Consider the following 14901-nt stretch of genomic DNA (forward strand, 5'->3'; position numbering starts at 1 on the left):
CTCCTTCCTCATGTTTTTGGGGCAACTGACTATGGAAGCTGGCACTGGCTAAAAGAATACTTACTTTTCACCTATGTATTCATCCTAATTAACAGCATGCCAGGATGGAGAGTAAATTACAGCAGGACAGAATCATCTTCACTAAGAAAAATAGTGTGTTATTAATCTGGGACAATCTATTGTATGTCAAGGATTACATGATTCCTCTCATCTTCATTAAAAAAAAAAAGCCCCTGGGCAAAAACCAATTCTCTAAAATCAAACAGTTTAGAGCCATAAAATCCCTTCTACACGAAGTTTCTGAGGGCAGTAGAAATCTCCAGAATTAAAATATATTCTAAGCAGAAGCAAGATTTACTGCTTGAGGCTCAGCATTCAAGGGAAAGCATCACCAAGTTATTACTTTCTGTTCTCTAAAGGATGCTCACGATACACTGGACATGAGGATATTTGCATCAGTCCCTACACAAGGATAGGGCAATGATGAAGAACCTAACCCCATTTCTACTGGTTTATGTTCCCAGAAGAGTTCTTTCCAGGCTCTCTCTCCAGATCTTTTGGATAGCAGCTCCCAAACGTTTTGGAACTGACTTCAGAAAGAAGTCAGAGACGCACATGGGATGGTGCGAGACCAGCATTGTAGAGAAGGCACTCACACAACCCAAGGGCAGAAATCCACCTCTTTTTGGCTACTACCTGACAGACAGTCCTGCAGCAAGAAACATCCAGCTGCTGCCTCTCAGGACCCTGGTTTCATTTGTCTTCAGGAAAAATCCCACCAATGCCAGAATTGCTGCAAAAGGGTAAGGTTTTTCAACTGCCTAGTTGCTTGCCATGCCAGAGCAGTCTGCTAGCCTTCCTGGGCCCTCTGCTGGGAAGAAAAGCTGGAAAAGAGGATGTTTAGTCTCCAAATTCAGGACACAACCCAAATTATCTCTTACGAATCACCTCTTAAGCCCTGGTTCTGATTTTTTAAACATGGCTGCTCCCAGTCCAGAGATGGAAGCACAACCCATGTATATCCCATGATTAACTAATAACTTTAAAAAAAAATTAAAAATACTTATTCTCAATACCCCTAGGTTGCTCTTTTCTCTGAACCAGCTGTTTTGGACCCTGTCAGAAGCTTGCATTAACCAGAGCTGACGTACTAACCCATCAATTCTGCACTCCTCTGAGATGTTGCCTTCACGCTCATTATCCAAAGCCTAAATTGCCAGGAATTAGATACCTTCACTCTGCATATCAGCAGGAAAAGGGGGAAGGAAGAAAAAAAAATCAAATACAATTTACAAGCCCACAATCTAATTAGGAGAAAAACTTCCAGTCCTGAAGCGTTTGTCAGTTTTTCATCCTGCAAAATGCATACTAATCCCCTCTCCCTGCCCGGGATTGCCATTACTCCACTTCCACAACATGCCAGGAATGATCAGCATTAGGCCTTCCTAATGTGTCTCCGAAACAATAGCAATTACAGAGTCGTCCATTCATATCTAAAGGCTTACAGACTACAACTTCCCTCAGGAGGCTAAAGACATTTCATCGAAGCAATTATATTTATGTAGCATTAAAGTACTTTCTTTAAAGCCACAGCAGTCACCTTTCCGCATTCGAAGCAGAGCGGTAACAAGGAGCTCTTTCACCCCATCCAAACTCCTCCAAGCATATTTTTTGCCTGTTTAAAGATTGCTAACACACACACACACACCTTGGGGGTTTTGCTGCCTTATTTTTAATGTTATTACACTCCTTTCCCCAAGGGATCTGACATGCAGATTGGAGCCTATTTACATGACAAGGGACCAGAATGGAAGAAGCTCATCAGTTTATTCAGCTTTCCCAGCTCTCATCATGTCATCAAGGACCTTCTGATGTCTGGCAATGCCGTGAAGCCCCAACTTCCAGGATTTCACAGTTCTGTCAACCTTAGCTCTCGTTATGCTAAAAGCGAGATATTTTCAAGCGCATTTTTTTCTCACGAATCACAAATGCTGGGAACATTTTTTAAGTGCATCAGCTAAAAGTCAATAGGCAACCTATAGGAAATAGTAATTTCTTATTTTTTAATATCAAGAACCCAGAGCAAGTGTTACGATTTTGAGAGCAAAGAGACAGCTCAGACCAGGTTTTTAACGCTGGAAGCTGTCAATAGAGAACCTCATTTATTTTCCACTCTTCCACCTCACTTCTCCTACTGGAAGCAAAGCAGCTCCCTAGAAATATTCCACCTATGAATTTCACAGCACGCCTCGCAAAATCAAAACGCGAAGCCTTGGCGTGACGTCTCAAATCTCTGCCATTCAACAGCTGATCATATTTTCCCTTTGAGCCGCACCAGCTGCACTCCACCGGCACGCCTGGCTCGCGCGGGGCTGCCCGCGGCAAGTTTGGCATCCCGGCTTGAAAAGACATTTCCTTCCAGGCAAAGGCTGTGCCTAGCTCTGGTACGCAGGGGGGATTTTTTTAGTGCTTGAAACACTGATAAGAGGAAGGGATTCCTCGCGTTTGGCCAACATTTCCTTGGATCTGGGCTCTCCGTCTTCCTTCCTGAGCTCTTTGTGTTGGAGGGCAAGAGCCATCACAACTCCACACACAGGTGCTGCCCAGCTTGTGACCTCAGAAGAATCTCCCTGCAGCCCTCCTGTGCTTTTGGGCTAGGGAAACTACCAGTCTGAATTTTGAAGCTGGCAGAGCACCTTGCAGGCACGAAACCTCAACCCCATCCCTCCTGTCTCCCCAGGTCCTGCTGCGGATGCCGCAGGCTGGACCAGCTCCTGGCCGCTTTGCCACGCTGCAGCCAAGCGTTGTCCTGGCCTAAGGATGAACTTGTTGCCATGGCAGGAGTCAAGGCATGCGCTGCGCTCCCGGCATGGCGGCGAGCAGCAGCTCGGAGCGCCGGCTGCTCCGCCACAACGGCTTTTTGTTGTTCCTTTCTCACAGTGCGCCCGTCCTCTCTCCGTGCTGGAGCAGCCTGGCAAAACCCAGCTGACCGTAAAGCACAGTAGCACCGTGGCTGAGGGCCCAACACTGCTTTTCTCTGCCGCAAACTCTGCCTCTTCCCTGCCCGCTGCAGGGCACAGCATGGGAGAGCCGATGCCATGGCACAGGCAAACGTCCCACTGCAAAGACAGGACATAAAGGGAAGACAAAGTTTTGAGGCAGGAGCTCTGCCAGACAGAGAAGATTTTAAGAGAGGGGAAACAGCATCACTCCAAAAGGAGGCTGTCCCCAGCTAATGCATTTCCTCACTGCTTGCTGGAATGTTTGCACAGGACGGGCTTAGCTTGGCTGCCTTTTAAAACTCCCTTACAGCTTTGATTAAAACTACAGCCTTGCTAAAACTAAGGGCATCTCTTTTTCACACACTAATTAAGGACAGGCTCAGAAGAGGCTGGTATCCCTCATTGCTGCAGATTTTAACAAGAAGAAATACAAAGGTAGACTTAAAATTAAAAGCAATGCTCCTTCCTGAGCAGTGGTTTCAGTGCCTCGGAGATTACAAGCCAGCCCCGCTCTGCGTGTCAGCAAGCCTTTCCAAAATAATGAGCTTGCTTCCGTCCCAAGCAGCTCCTGTTGCACTGGAGAAATGAGCAGAAAGGTATTATGGGCTCACACTCACCAGATGGATGTCCTGCTTTGTTCTCCGCTTACTGAAAACCCTACACATACAGTTTGGATTATCTTCATTGTAATTCTAATCACCACCTCTCTGTTAGGGAAGGAGGGAGAAAGGGAGGGATCCTTGCCTCTGTCAGGAGAGCTAATTAAAAGTTGTGAGTCATCCAGACTTCTCCGCACATTGGAAATGCTTTTGGAAGATCAGGTAATCTCTCATTCTTGGGGGAACCTAGTTAGTAAAAGAAAAATTAAGCAGGCTTCCCTTGGGCAAGGAGTTGCAGGAGAACAAATCCATTTTCCCCACGGGATGCAGCAGTGTGAATCATCAAGGTGCTTCAAACACATGCAAACCACTGTCTAAAGCAGAAAGGCTCATACATGTTCCCCAGCACAACACCACAAACACCTCCTGTTCACCTACACCATGCCGGCTTTTAAAAAACCTTCTCTAAGAGGCTTTTACATATGAATATATATGGTGTAGGGACTTCTGTTTTCCCATGAAAGAACTTCTGACCCCTCTGGCTAGCTCCCGGATGGCTGGGCACAAGCTCTAAGGTCTCAGAAAAGTCAGAGCCAGGAGGCTCATGAAAATCGACAGCTGGCAGCGGCGTGAGGTCCACGCAGTGCCCCAACTCCTCAGCCCCGATTAGGCACAGAGCAATCAGCACCGAGCAGCCGCCCGGAGGCACCCGGCCTCCCCGGCCCCACTGCGGGGGGAAGGAGCTGCCTGAGCTGGTAACGAGCTCTGACAGCTTCAAGTGGGGTGAGGGCCCCCCACAGCAGCTTGCCATGGACAGCGTGCAGGCAACGGGCCCCCAAACGCGATGGGGATGGGAAGATCTGGGGAGGACCAATGCCACCATCCCTAATTCCTTGAGATACACGGTTGTCTGAGATCAGTAGCAAGAGGCAGGCTCCCCAAGGCATCAACCAGCACGCTGCTTTGGTCAAGCAGTCAAGTCTGCATCCTTTAAATGTAGCACCCAGACTCTGTAGCTAGGATTTGGACCAATCACTGTCATTCAGAGACGGTGGGTACCTGCAGAGCTTGAGCCCTTGTGAAGGTCTTACAGCACCCATGAGTGGTCTCAAGGGACAAGAAAGCTGTTTTCTCTTTGGTCATGAAAAAAAGCTTTTAAAAAAGGATTATTTCTGCTGTCATCTTTCCAATGGCCAGTCCAGCATGTGAAGACTCTTTCTTCTCTTTCCCCTCCCTTTTTTTTGACAGACAGTTCAAGCTGACCCCCTTGGGGCCCTGTCTCTTCTCCTGAGCATTAGGATCACTAATGAAAGATGCAGTCAGGACTTCCCCTCCCGCCCCTTTACATGTTGCCGTGGGAAACTGCGGTGAGCTGGACACGGATGCTGCTCTGAGGAAATAAAATGCCTCGGCAAGTGCCCTCACCTCGGACAGAGCTGCTCTGCTGGGGCCCAAAGGGACGTGACTGCACTGCTTGGCCATTCAGGGCAATGTCACCACAAGAGCCCAGGACAAGAGCAAACCTCTGGACTGAGGCTGAATGTCCCACTGTCGTCTGGGGAAGATGCTGAGCTGCAGGGAAAAATATGCTTGTGGGCAAACACCACCAAGTAACAAAGGAAAATGAGACGGACTGCTACTTCCACCTGATCATTTTGGAGATTTGCTCAGTACCATAAATCTGTTTGGATTCAAATTAATTTAGGCTTTGCTTCATGGGAACCCCAAAGGCCCTGAAGAACCTCTTGGCAAAAGAATGTTCCAGCTCACTTCCAACATTTCTACCCAAGTCACACCCAATCAAAAATAGACACAATCTTACCAAAGCCATCTGCAAACTAATTTTAACTGGCACAGCCTGGGCACCTGGACATTTGCAACCAGCCCATCCCAAATACACATTAGCCCTGACTTTTTGTTGTACGTGAAGGCTTAGAAAAACTTGAATCACAATTTTGTGATGCTTAGTGAAGACATGAATCCAGCTTGTGCAGTCTTGGTTCTCCTTGTCCTCCTTTCCAAATCCATGACATTCTCCTTGATGAAAGTTCAATGTGTCCCTTCCCTTTCTGACACCTCCAAATCAGCGTTCCTCTGAGTCTCAGCAAACAGTGCAATCCTTGGTAGGGTGAGCTATGGCTTGGGATGAAAATGGGCATCATCCTGCCCACTGAGCTGAGCAGGGAATGCCATGCACTGCACTCAAAAGCCAACAGGCAACCTGCAGCGCCATGCTCCCAGATGAGCAAGGCGATTGAAGAAACACAAGCTGCTGCTCCTGGACGAAAACATCTCTCAGGGATCAGCCATGACTTGACCTGGCAGGTTTGCTGTCCCTGCCCTTCCCAGGCTCAGCAGGCAGGAAAATGCTTGGTTTTTCCTTGATGAATAAGCACGGAAGAATCGATCAAATGCAGCGGAGTACAATGCTACAGCTGAAGTATGCACACACTGAACTTTTCTGCTACTGCAACACCGCCACTCATTTACACACCAGCAGCCTAAAACTATCTCTTTTGTACACCCAAATTGATCCTCACTCTTAATTAGTGCTCTCAGTTGCAGCAAAATTTCATTTGTTTCTTCCAAATGTGGCCTGATCCATTGTCCCTCTCCCTTGACCTGTGAAAATTAGTCATTGAGCTCAGTGACAGTGGTAAGTGCAAAATGCAGCATCAAAGGGACATAATGGGGCCTCTTAGGACTGACAAAAAAACACCATTAATCAAGGCATGCTCAAGAGGTATGTGAGTGGTGCAGGAGTGCGGGTCCTCCCTCAGAATGTGGGAGATGCAGAGGGATGTGGGGGTGCAGGAGAACCCCCCCTGCCCCAAGAGCTGCAGACCGCCCCAGACACCCAAGCACTGCTGCTTCACGGGCAGATGGTCTTTGTTCTGTATGTCCCACTCCCAAGCATTTGTACACCTGCTTTCCAATACTTACAGAGATGCACTTTTCCAGGCTGCTCCTTAGCTTGGAGAGCAGGAATAGAACTCATCTTTAAAATGCTCTTTAAAACCCTGCTTTAAGCTCATCTGTGGCCCCTGCTCTGTCAGGAGTGACGTACAGGATGCACACCAGATCAGGAGGGAGATGTCAGCATCTGTTTTTCCAGAGCAAACACAAGAGTCTGCAGATTCACAGAAGTAAACACATGACACTGTCCATCCAGAAGCACCTTGCACTGACTCCCTTCTGTGATCCCAGACCTAAGCTAAGGGGGAAGACAAACTGCACCAACAGACCAGAGAGGTGTGGTGCTGGGGAATTATCCCAGGGATCGGGACCCAAGAGACCTATGGACAAACCTGCAAGGGTACAGAGATAGGGCAGCCCTGCATTCAGTGAACCAGCTAAAAGGGTAAGGGACCAATTTTAGCTCGTCTGGCAGAGAGAGCTTTCACATCAGAAAACCAAAGCAGAGAGGTAAATCTCTTCAAAATTCCAACCTCAGTAGCAAACAGTGTGTTTAAACCTCTCCTGCAAATCCATGTCATTAAACAGAATAACTTGGACTCAGCAAATCCAAATGACTCTCACTTTCAAGGTCCTGCATTCAGAAGCCCACAATGGAGAACAATGAGGTGGGGAAAAAGCCGAGGATCTTGACGCCGCATTCAGAGGCCATCTGGTCCGGCCAGCACAGCCAGCGCTGGGAACGGGCAGCGTCGTGGGTTGAGATTTAATCTGAGCCACTTATTGGGTGACCTCAGGCGAATCGTTTGACCTCCTTTTGCCTCAGTCAACCCGACTGTAAAATTGGGTTTAAAGCAAGAACCTCTCTGAAAACCATATGCTGTGCCTAGGAGGAGTGGGAGCAGAGTCCCTTCCCAGCAACAGGGCTGCCATGGTGGGTAGAGCCAAAACCAGAATGGAAGAGGAGGTGCACAGAGCTCAGGTCCAGCATCCCTTGATGTCAGGGAGGATTTCTCCTGAAGTCTCTCCCAGGTCCCATCCTGCCAGCTCTGGGAAAGCAGCTTTGGCACCTGTGCAGGGAGTCACCCTTAAGAAGGGATTTGTGAGGTCTGACCTCACTCATATCACTACTGCACCCAAAGGCCCCAAACATTCAAAGCGAGGTCCTCAAATCCCAATCTCAATGGTTACTCACTAGATCAAGAGCATCAATTGCTCTGGTCAAATGCCCCACAAAATTGATTCCTACTTACAGTCTTGCCAATGAACAGCGGCAGAAAAGCATTTCCTCTCACCTGGGCCTCAGCCTGGCCCCAGCACTGTGCACCCCTCGGAGAGAAGCAATAGCGCAGATGAAACACCATGGTCAGCTAACCTGGGTCCCTGATAAACACAAACAGCAGCTTGGCCCCCCAGATGTTCACAGGAGTGTGCAAATCATGGCACTGACCGTAAACACATCCTGGGTTCAGAGAAGGGAAACTGAAGCACAGCAGGTGCCACTGGCCACACCATAGCCAGCTGGGACCCTTGTAGGGCAAAATGAGCGTGAAAGCCATATAAGCAGAGACCTGCCCTCCTGACTAAAATAATGCAGGAGAGTGGCCCAATACTTTGAGGAGAGGCTGGAGCAGAGCAGCAGGCAGAGGGACGAGCAGGGTGCAAGCACAGGGGGATGGGGAGCGTGCTGTCCCCACAGGACTGCCCGTGCAGGTATCACAGAACTTCACCCCATGTTAAAAAAGGAGCAAAGAACTGCCTCATACTGCAGGTGCAGGCTGCAGAGATGTCAGAACTTCCTCAGCTGTGCTCCAAGAGTTAATTGAGACAAATAACTCAACAGTGCTGCCATTAATGAAATTCTTCTGATATATTTCCCCTGAGCTTTCTATAAATGACTAAGTGACATTACTGCCTGCAGTGCGAACCCCCTATATGAGAGATAACGCTGCCGGAGCTAAGGTTGGCGCATCCACGTTAGAAGCCTTGGAAAGAAGTGCAAGATGATATTTAAATAACTATCACACTGCTAAGAAATGAGCAGCCAAAAGAAATATGGTCTTATAATATGCTCAAGTCTCAGGATGAATCCTGGCTGTTACATGCAGACGCTGAAATGCAGTGGGTGGTAAGTGACAAACTCTTTTAATCTGCAAATCTACTAAAATTCCCAGTCAAAGCTCTCCAATTTTCCCCCGGTGACTCCTATATTTGTACATTTGTTTTGCAACACACACAGGGCCAACTACTGCAACAGTACAGATGTGAGAGGCAGCGTCACATGAAGCAGCATGTCCTAGGGGCAGCCAAAAGAGCTGATGGAGGGAAATGACCCACTCACCCATCATATCCATCTCCTGGAAACCTCCCACAGTGTTTCTGCTTTACTTAATTTCTTTTGCTTTTCTTTTTTTCCTTTAGTAATTCCTCATGGGTATTTTTTCCCTCTGAGACCAACTGCTGCAAGCCCAGAATTTGCTCTGGGCTTGCCATAAGCACTCAAAGCACGGACAATATAGAAACATCTCTGGCATCAGGGCTGAGCCCTTCTGCTAAACATTGGATAAGAAAGGGCAATAAAAATGAGCGGAGCCACAACAGGGGGGAAAGAAATCTCGTTTATGGATGGGGGGAAACTTGCACCTAAGACCAAGAGTTAAACTGCAATAAAATTCAAATGACCATTAGCAAAAAAACTCCTGGGAGTAAAAGGAAGAAGTCTCCAGAGGTGTAACTGACACCAGGGCACATTTTGCACCAGTAAAACAAGGAGTCACAAAAGTATCCCACCTCCAACTGCAAAAAACAAGTTAACTTGTCCTAAGCACAAGCCATAGGTAGGGCTCTGCTGAAAACACAGATATTGTTCAGGCACAAGAGAAGCCAACAGCAAACCCATGTGTTTAAGGTCTGCCTTGATGTTTTGAGCTGAGACTTGCAATCTGCATCCCAACAGTGGCATTGCCCAGGAAATACCTTGGTGACAACTTTGGTGCCACCTTATTTAAACCTTAATTTAGAATGCTAACTTCATAATGAGTGGAACAAAACTGTGTAAAAACATTTCCCACTCTAATCCTAGTTTGATCCCCCCCAGTATGGCCTTCTTTTGTAATTACATCCCTTTGTGATCTCACTCTAATGCCTTGTATTGTGACCCATAAAATAATCAGCCCCCTTTGTCTCTCCCTAATCCTTTTAGACTTCCTTCTTGTCTCTACACTCTTATAAATGCTGCCATTATTTGGGCTCAGCAGCTCTTCCCACCACCCCAGAGCCTGGAAAGAGGGCTGCAGGTTAAACCCTGAATATATTCTGTGCAGAGGAGCTGAAACGATGGGAAGATCTTTGCTGCTTTAAAATCCCTGTGATTCCCAACCTCCTCCCCTAGCCACACAGCTTGGCAGGGAAACCAACCTGCAAGTTTGCACATGCACCAGCCCTCCCCACTTCTCTATCTTGCCGATAACCTGAGGACCTTTGGCCTCCAGGTCACAGTGGCCAGTGTGTTTGTGGGGACAGCGTGCTTGTCCCCAGGCTGGGCGAGGGGAGCTGCTGCTGCGGCCTGCAGGGATCAATGCAGAGAGGAGTCACAACATCTGCCTTGCCCAAGCTATCAATCCTGCCCTCCTGCTGGCAGGGTAAGTGCCATGGACAGCCACACACAGTGGGGTGGAGGAGCAGAATTTGGGACAGCATGCAGAAGGAAAGGGGGTCAGAGAGAAGAGAAGGGCATGGGGATGTGTGCTGCTATGCTTAACTACAAACCAGTCACCCTGCAGCAAGACAGAGTGAAGAAAATGTCTTTACAAGCTCAGATGTATTCAGAGTTATTATCAGGTCCTGCAGTACTTCAAATACTGGGCAGGTCCAATTCACCAAACTTAAAATTCAGAACAAACAGGCAGAATTGCTGCTCTCATGCTGGATTTGTGCAGAGCCTGATCGGATACCCAGTTTGATGGTGATTTCCAATTAGTGGTAAATGCTTGTTATTGAGTGATATAATCAATCGGTCTTACTCCACTGGCTGGGCTATGATTTATGATGATGTGGAGCCAGGTCCATCAAATTACAGCATTGGCAAAAAGGGCTGGAAATGCCACGAGGTGACACAATCAGAGCAAGTGAGGCCAAATTAAGCAAAGGGTGATGATGAGAAGAAAGGTGGCTGCGTTCTGGGGAGCCCACCTTCCTGAGGAATGGACTCTGGATGTTAAAATTGCTCAGAGTGTATCTTCATCCACAGAGAGCCAAAGCATGTTCAGCTTCTGGCATGCACAGGGGAAATCCAGCTCCTCAGAGACCTGTGAAAACACAGCCAAGCGGCGCCTCCAGAGAACACTCTGACTATGAAACTGATTTTAATTAAGACAGCTCGGAGTCATGTGAAACTACGAAACTGTCACTGAGAGACAGAAAAGATCTGTATTCAATAACCTGATCAGATTATAAAAACATGTTGCATTCCACAACCTTTTAAACTAACACACCAGGGTTTGAACAGACACAGAAACAGCAACTGAAAGAATTCCAACCAGGGTGTTAGGCAGAGAGCAGAAATGCTGACGGCCTCCCCACTCAGCTCAGTCACACGTAGGCATCTTGCACACTTGTGCTTGTTCAAAAGAAGGTTACACTACAAAAACATTATCAATGTTTTTAGCACCTGACCAGCCAATCCACAAACCAGCCAAAGTCCGCTACCTTCCACTGGGTATCTTGGATAAATCATGGCAGCATACAGAAATACCCCAGAATTTAATGAAATAAATTTAATGAGTTAATTTTTAGGAGGAAGGGTTTAAGATGCACCCACTTGGTGAGAAAACTGCCATCACCTTGAGCCCATCAGGGCCGCACGCGCAGCGGCTGAGAGCAGCATATTCTTCCAGTTAAATTTTACTCAATGCCAAGTGTTGAAGTAAATTTGAAACATAAAAATATGATATCCAGCCCACATTTCCTGAATGCAAATATGTACATTCCTCCGAGCCAAGAAGATTATATTCCAAGCAATAAAAGCCAGGGTCTGTAACAGTGATATGAGACTAACAGCCTGCCTTTGAAGACAGCGAAAAGTGCAACAGATCTCTCGAGGGGCTCTGCTCTGTCAGATCTCTTTTACTCCTCAGTAGCACGGCCTTGATCAACTTTCAAGATTTTTGTTTGTGAAAGGTTTTTATTTCTCCTTTGCTTTTGTGTTCGGATGTCAGGCTCAGAGGGAAGAAGAGATCAGCACTGGGATGAGGTTTTACCCACCAGCAGTATTTACTCTGCTCTGCAAAGGTCTGCTTAGCACTTGGGGTTTTTTCCCTTCCAGGCAGCCAGCACCCATTCCTTCGATGCAAAGGTCCCTAAAATGGGGATAATTACCCTTCTCCTTTGACTTGCTGATTGGGATTTAGAGCAAGGAAAATCACTATCTCTTGTGTGTAACCACCCTGAGACTTGAGGGCTCAGGGTACAACTGTGATCCATTCTCAGGAGATTTAATCTACAATTAAGCGGAGCTCTAACTGCAAGTGTGTGTTCCTGCAGCTCAGGCACAGAAGGGGAACTTGCCCTGAGCAGCAGGTTACATTTGCCCACAACATCCTGTTTTATTCCCATTATCTGCAGGCACCTGTGGCATCAAGGCCGAGGGGCCCCCTGTTTGTGCTGGCTTCACCCAAACCTTTTCTCCGGGCTGGCAACAAACCAAGCCTGGCGCCAGAATAGAATCCAGAGCATTTTCAACATGATCCCTTTTTCATTTTGATTCATGTGAAACTACAGCTACAAAAGGAAATGCTATTCAGGGACACACAGCACATCACATACATATTGATGCAGGAGCCAAGATAACAGTGTTTATTGACAATCCACAATCTCAAAGGTAATTCCTCTGGCCCTCACGTCTCCAGTTTACAGGTCCAAGAAGTTTGGCATTGTGCTTGTGCATGAGTCGGCTTCCAGCTCATAAATGCCAGAGCCATTCACCAAAAGTGCTCCAAGGTTTAGCACCACAAGACTGACAAGTTTGAGATCCAGCTGCTAATCTGGCACGGCCCCAAAGCCCTTGGCTCCTGGACAATGTCACTTCTTACACTCCTGAAAAGCTAGGTTTGCAGATGGCCACTTCATGCACTTGGGAATTGTTATACACGAGGGCTGGAGTGTTCCCTTGGTGGGCTGCCAGCCAGCCCTGGCACTGCAGGGAGTGGGCAGAGACATTTCAAAAGGCCCCTCAGTTTGGGAAATGCAGACAAGACCTCAGGCTCAGATTTTGCCTTAGACTTTTCCTGCTTTGCACCAGAAAATCATGATGATATTTGCAATTGCAACAGAAGCCTTAGTAACTGGCTTGCACAGAAAGAAGAGCAGTAGCCATCTCCCAAACAATTTGGGAGAACCCTTCAGCAAAACTTTACAAACCAGTGTCCTGCCAAGTCTCACAGCTGTGCCATACACCCATCCTCACACTCACATATCAGCAGCAACTTCTAGTTGCACACAACAGGGACAGAAACCACCATGGACCCCCCAGCTCTGCCATCAGTCCTGGGACAAACACCAACCAGCAACCAGAGCTGACAAGGGAGAACCAGAGGATCCAACAGGACCAACTGCTCTGGCCAGGGCAATGCAATGGGCTAACATCAGGTAGTGTGCAAAGCTGGAGTCACAGCCTGCCCTGGAATTCTTTCTCCCCCACCTTTAAATTTCATTCCCTCACTGGCATTTTCATCTCTCTCCTCCTCCAGGCTCCCCCATCAGACAATCTGTCTGGTGTTGTTAGCCTTGCCCCCAAAGGCACTGGCATGTCAGGTAGTAAATAAGACCTTGCTGCCTCTACACTGCCAGCATTAAATAACAAAATGAAAGATACCATGACCTTCAGGAGGTCTTTGCCTATGGTTTGGGAAGCGCTGCCTGCAAAGCAGAGCCCAGCTGTGCTGCACAGCAAAGGGGCTTCCAAACTCACCGCAGGAGATACAAACCACAGACTACTTCACCACATGATTTTAATGTAACTTACACCTCCAACACACAGAATTTGCTGTTAGAAGGTGGTTTCTAGTTTTATACCCAAGAAAGCTGATGAGCTCTTCTTTCACACGTGGACAGCTACACAGATTAGATGGCAGCCAGATTTCAACACCCGCTCCAGGGTTTTTCTCTCTTCCTTCTCTTTAATTCCCATCTCCATGAAAACCCAGCAGCCACCATGCTGCCCTCCTGCTTCCCAGCAAAGCCAGTACCCCTTGTGGGATTGCCCTGTGAGGTGGGGGTGGGACAGTGCTCGTACTTACTCGCTGCCTGAACCTTTGCCTTCCGGCTCACCAACAGCCCGTAGTGGTTTTGCGCCATGCAGTCGTACTCGCCTTCATCCGAGGACCCATCTCCCCGGACCCTCTGGAAGCGGGAGACATAGAGAGATCCATTGGCCAGCATAAAGGCATTCTCACTGTCCACGATCATCACGCCATTCTTCCGCCACGTGATGGTGATGGGCTGGATGCCCTCCACCTGGCAGTAGAGGATCAAGGGTTGCTCCGGCACAGCTATGTCATCACTGGGCTCCACAACGAACGCCAGCTCGGAGGAACGGCCAAAATCTAGAATGAAGAGAGTAGGGCAGAGTCAGCAGCATGTCCAGGATCAGCAGCAAGAGTCAACTGCTATGGCAGGAAGCAGGGGATGACGGAAACATTTTGGATGTGCTACAAAGTGCAAGTGTTTCGGAGAACCCAAAACCCAGGGGCACGCTTTGCCTCCCAAGACCTTACCCTCTGAACTTCACAGTGCAATTTCTTAAAGCACAACCACAGGCAAAGTCCTTCAAGGCTGCCTTTGGAGGCTCCAGTGAAGGGGACAGGCAGGCACACCCCTCCAGCAGCTTGCCAAACCCTAGCTCCACTCCATACTCCCCTGAAGATTGCCTTCTCACCTCCCATTGCAGGTCTGCAGTGTTACACAATTAAAACTCGCACAAGCATAGGGCGTCAGCCGTTCCCAGCCTGGGAGCAGAAGTGCACAGCAGTGCTGGAAAGCCACTCCTCTCCCCACATAACCAGGCAGAGGGGCTGTGCCGTGCCCCAGGCCCGTTTGCAGCACAGCCGGCGGGGGTGAAGGGGGGACCAGCAGCTCCCGAGTCAGACCATATTGCCACCGGCATATCCCGACACTTCTCCCGCTTGGCAGAGCAGGAGGCTGTTTGCCTCTCGCACGCAACACCGTGCCCTTCTGTCGCTTTGGTCTCTCTCACGCTGTAACAGGCAAAGCATGGTGCTATTCAGCCCTTAATGAAGAGCAAGTTAAGCACCAAAATACAAATGCACAGTGTTCCGGCTCAGCCACACAAAAGGTTTCTCGCAAAGCAATTACGCTAAATGATGTCC

General features: G+C 48.3%; 1 protein-coding gene across 1 annotated transcript in view; it reads right to left on the bottom strand.

Annotated features, from left to right (window-relative positions):
- Window positions 1-14901, bottom strand: part of IGDCC3 (immunoglobulin superfamily DCC subclass member 3) — a 95123-nt gene that overhangs the window by 71101 nt on the left and 9121 nt on the right. The window contains exon 2 of the mRNA XM_040077349.2: window positions 13813-14118. Within this exon, the coding sequence (XP_039933283.1) occupies window positions 13813-14118 (306 nt within the window). The remainder of the gene's footprint in view (window positions 1-13812; window positions 14119-14901) is intronic.

The sequence above is a fragment of the Hirundo rustica genome, chromosome 13 (assembly GCF_015227805.2).
Source record: "Hirundo rustica isolate bHirRus1 chromosome 13, bHirRus1.pri.v3, whole genome shotgun sequence".
Classification (NCBI taxonomy): domain Eukaryota; kingdom Metazoa; phylum Chordata; class Aves; order Passeriformes; family Hirundinidae; genus Hirundo; species Hirundo rustica.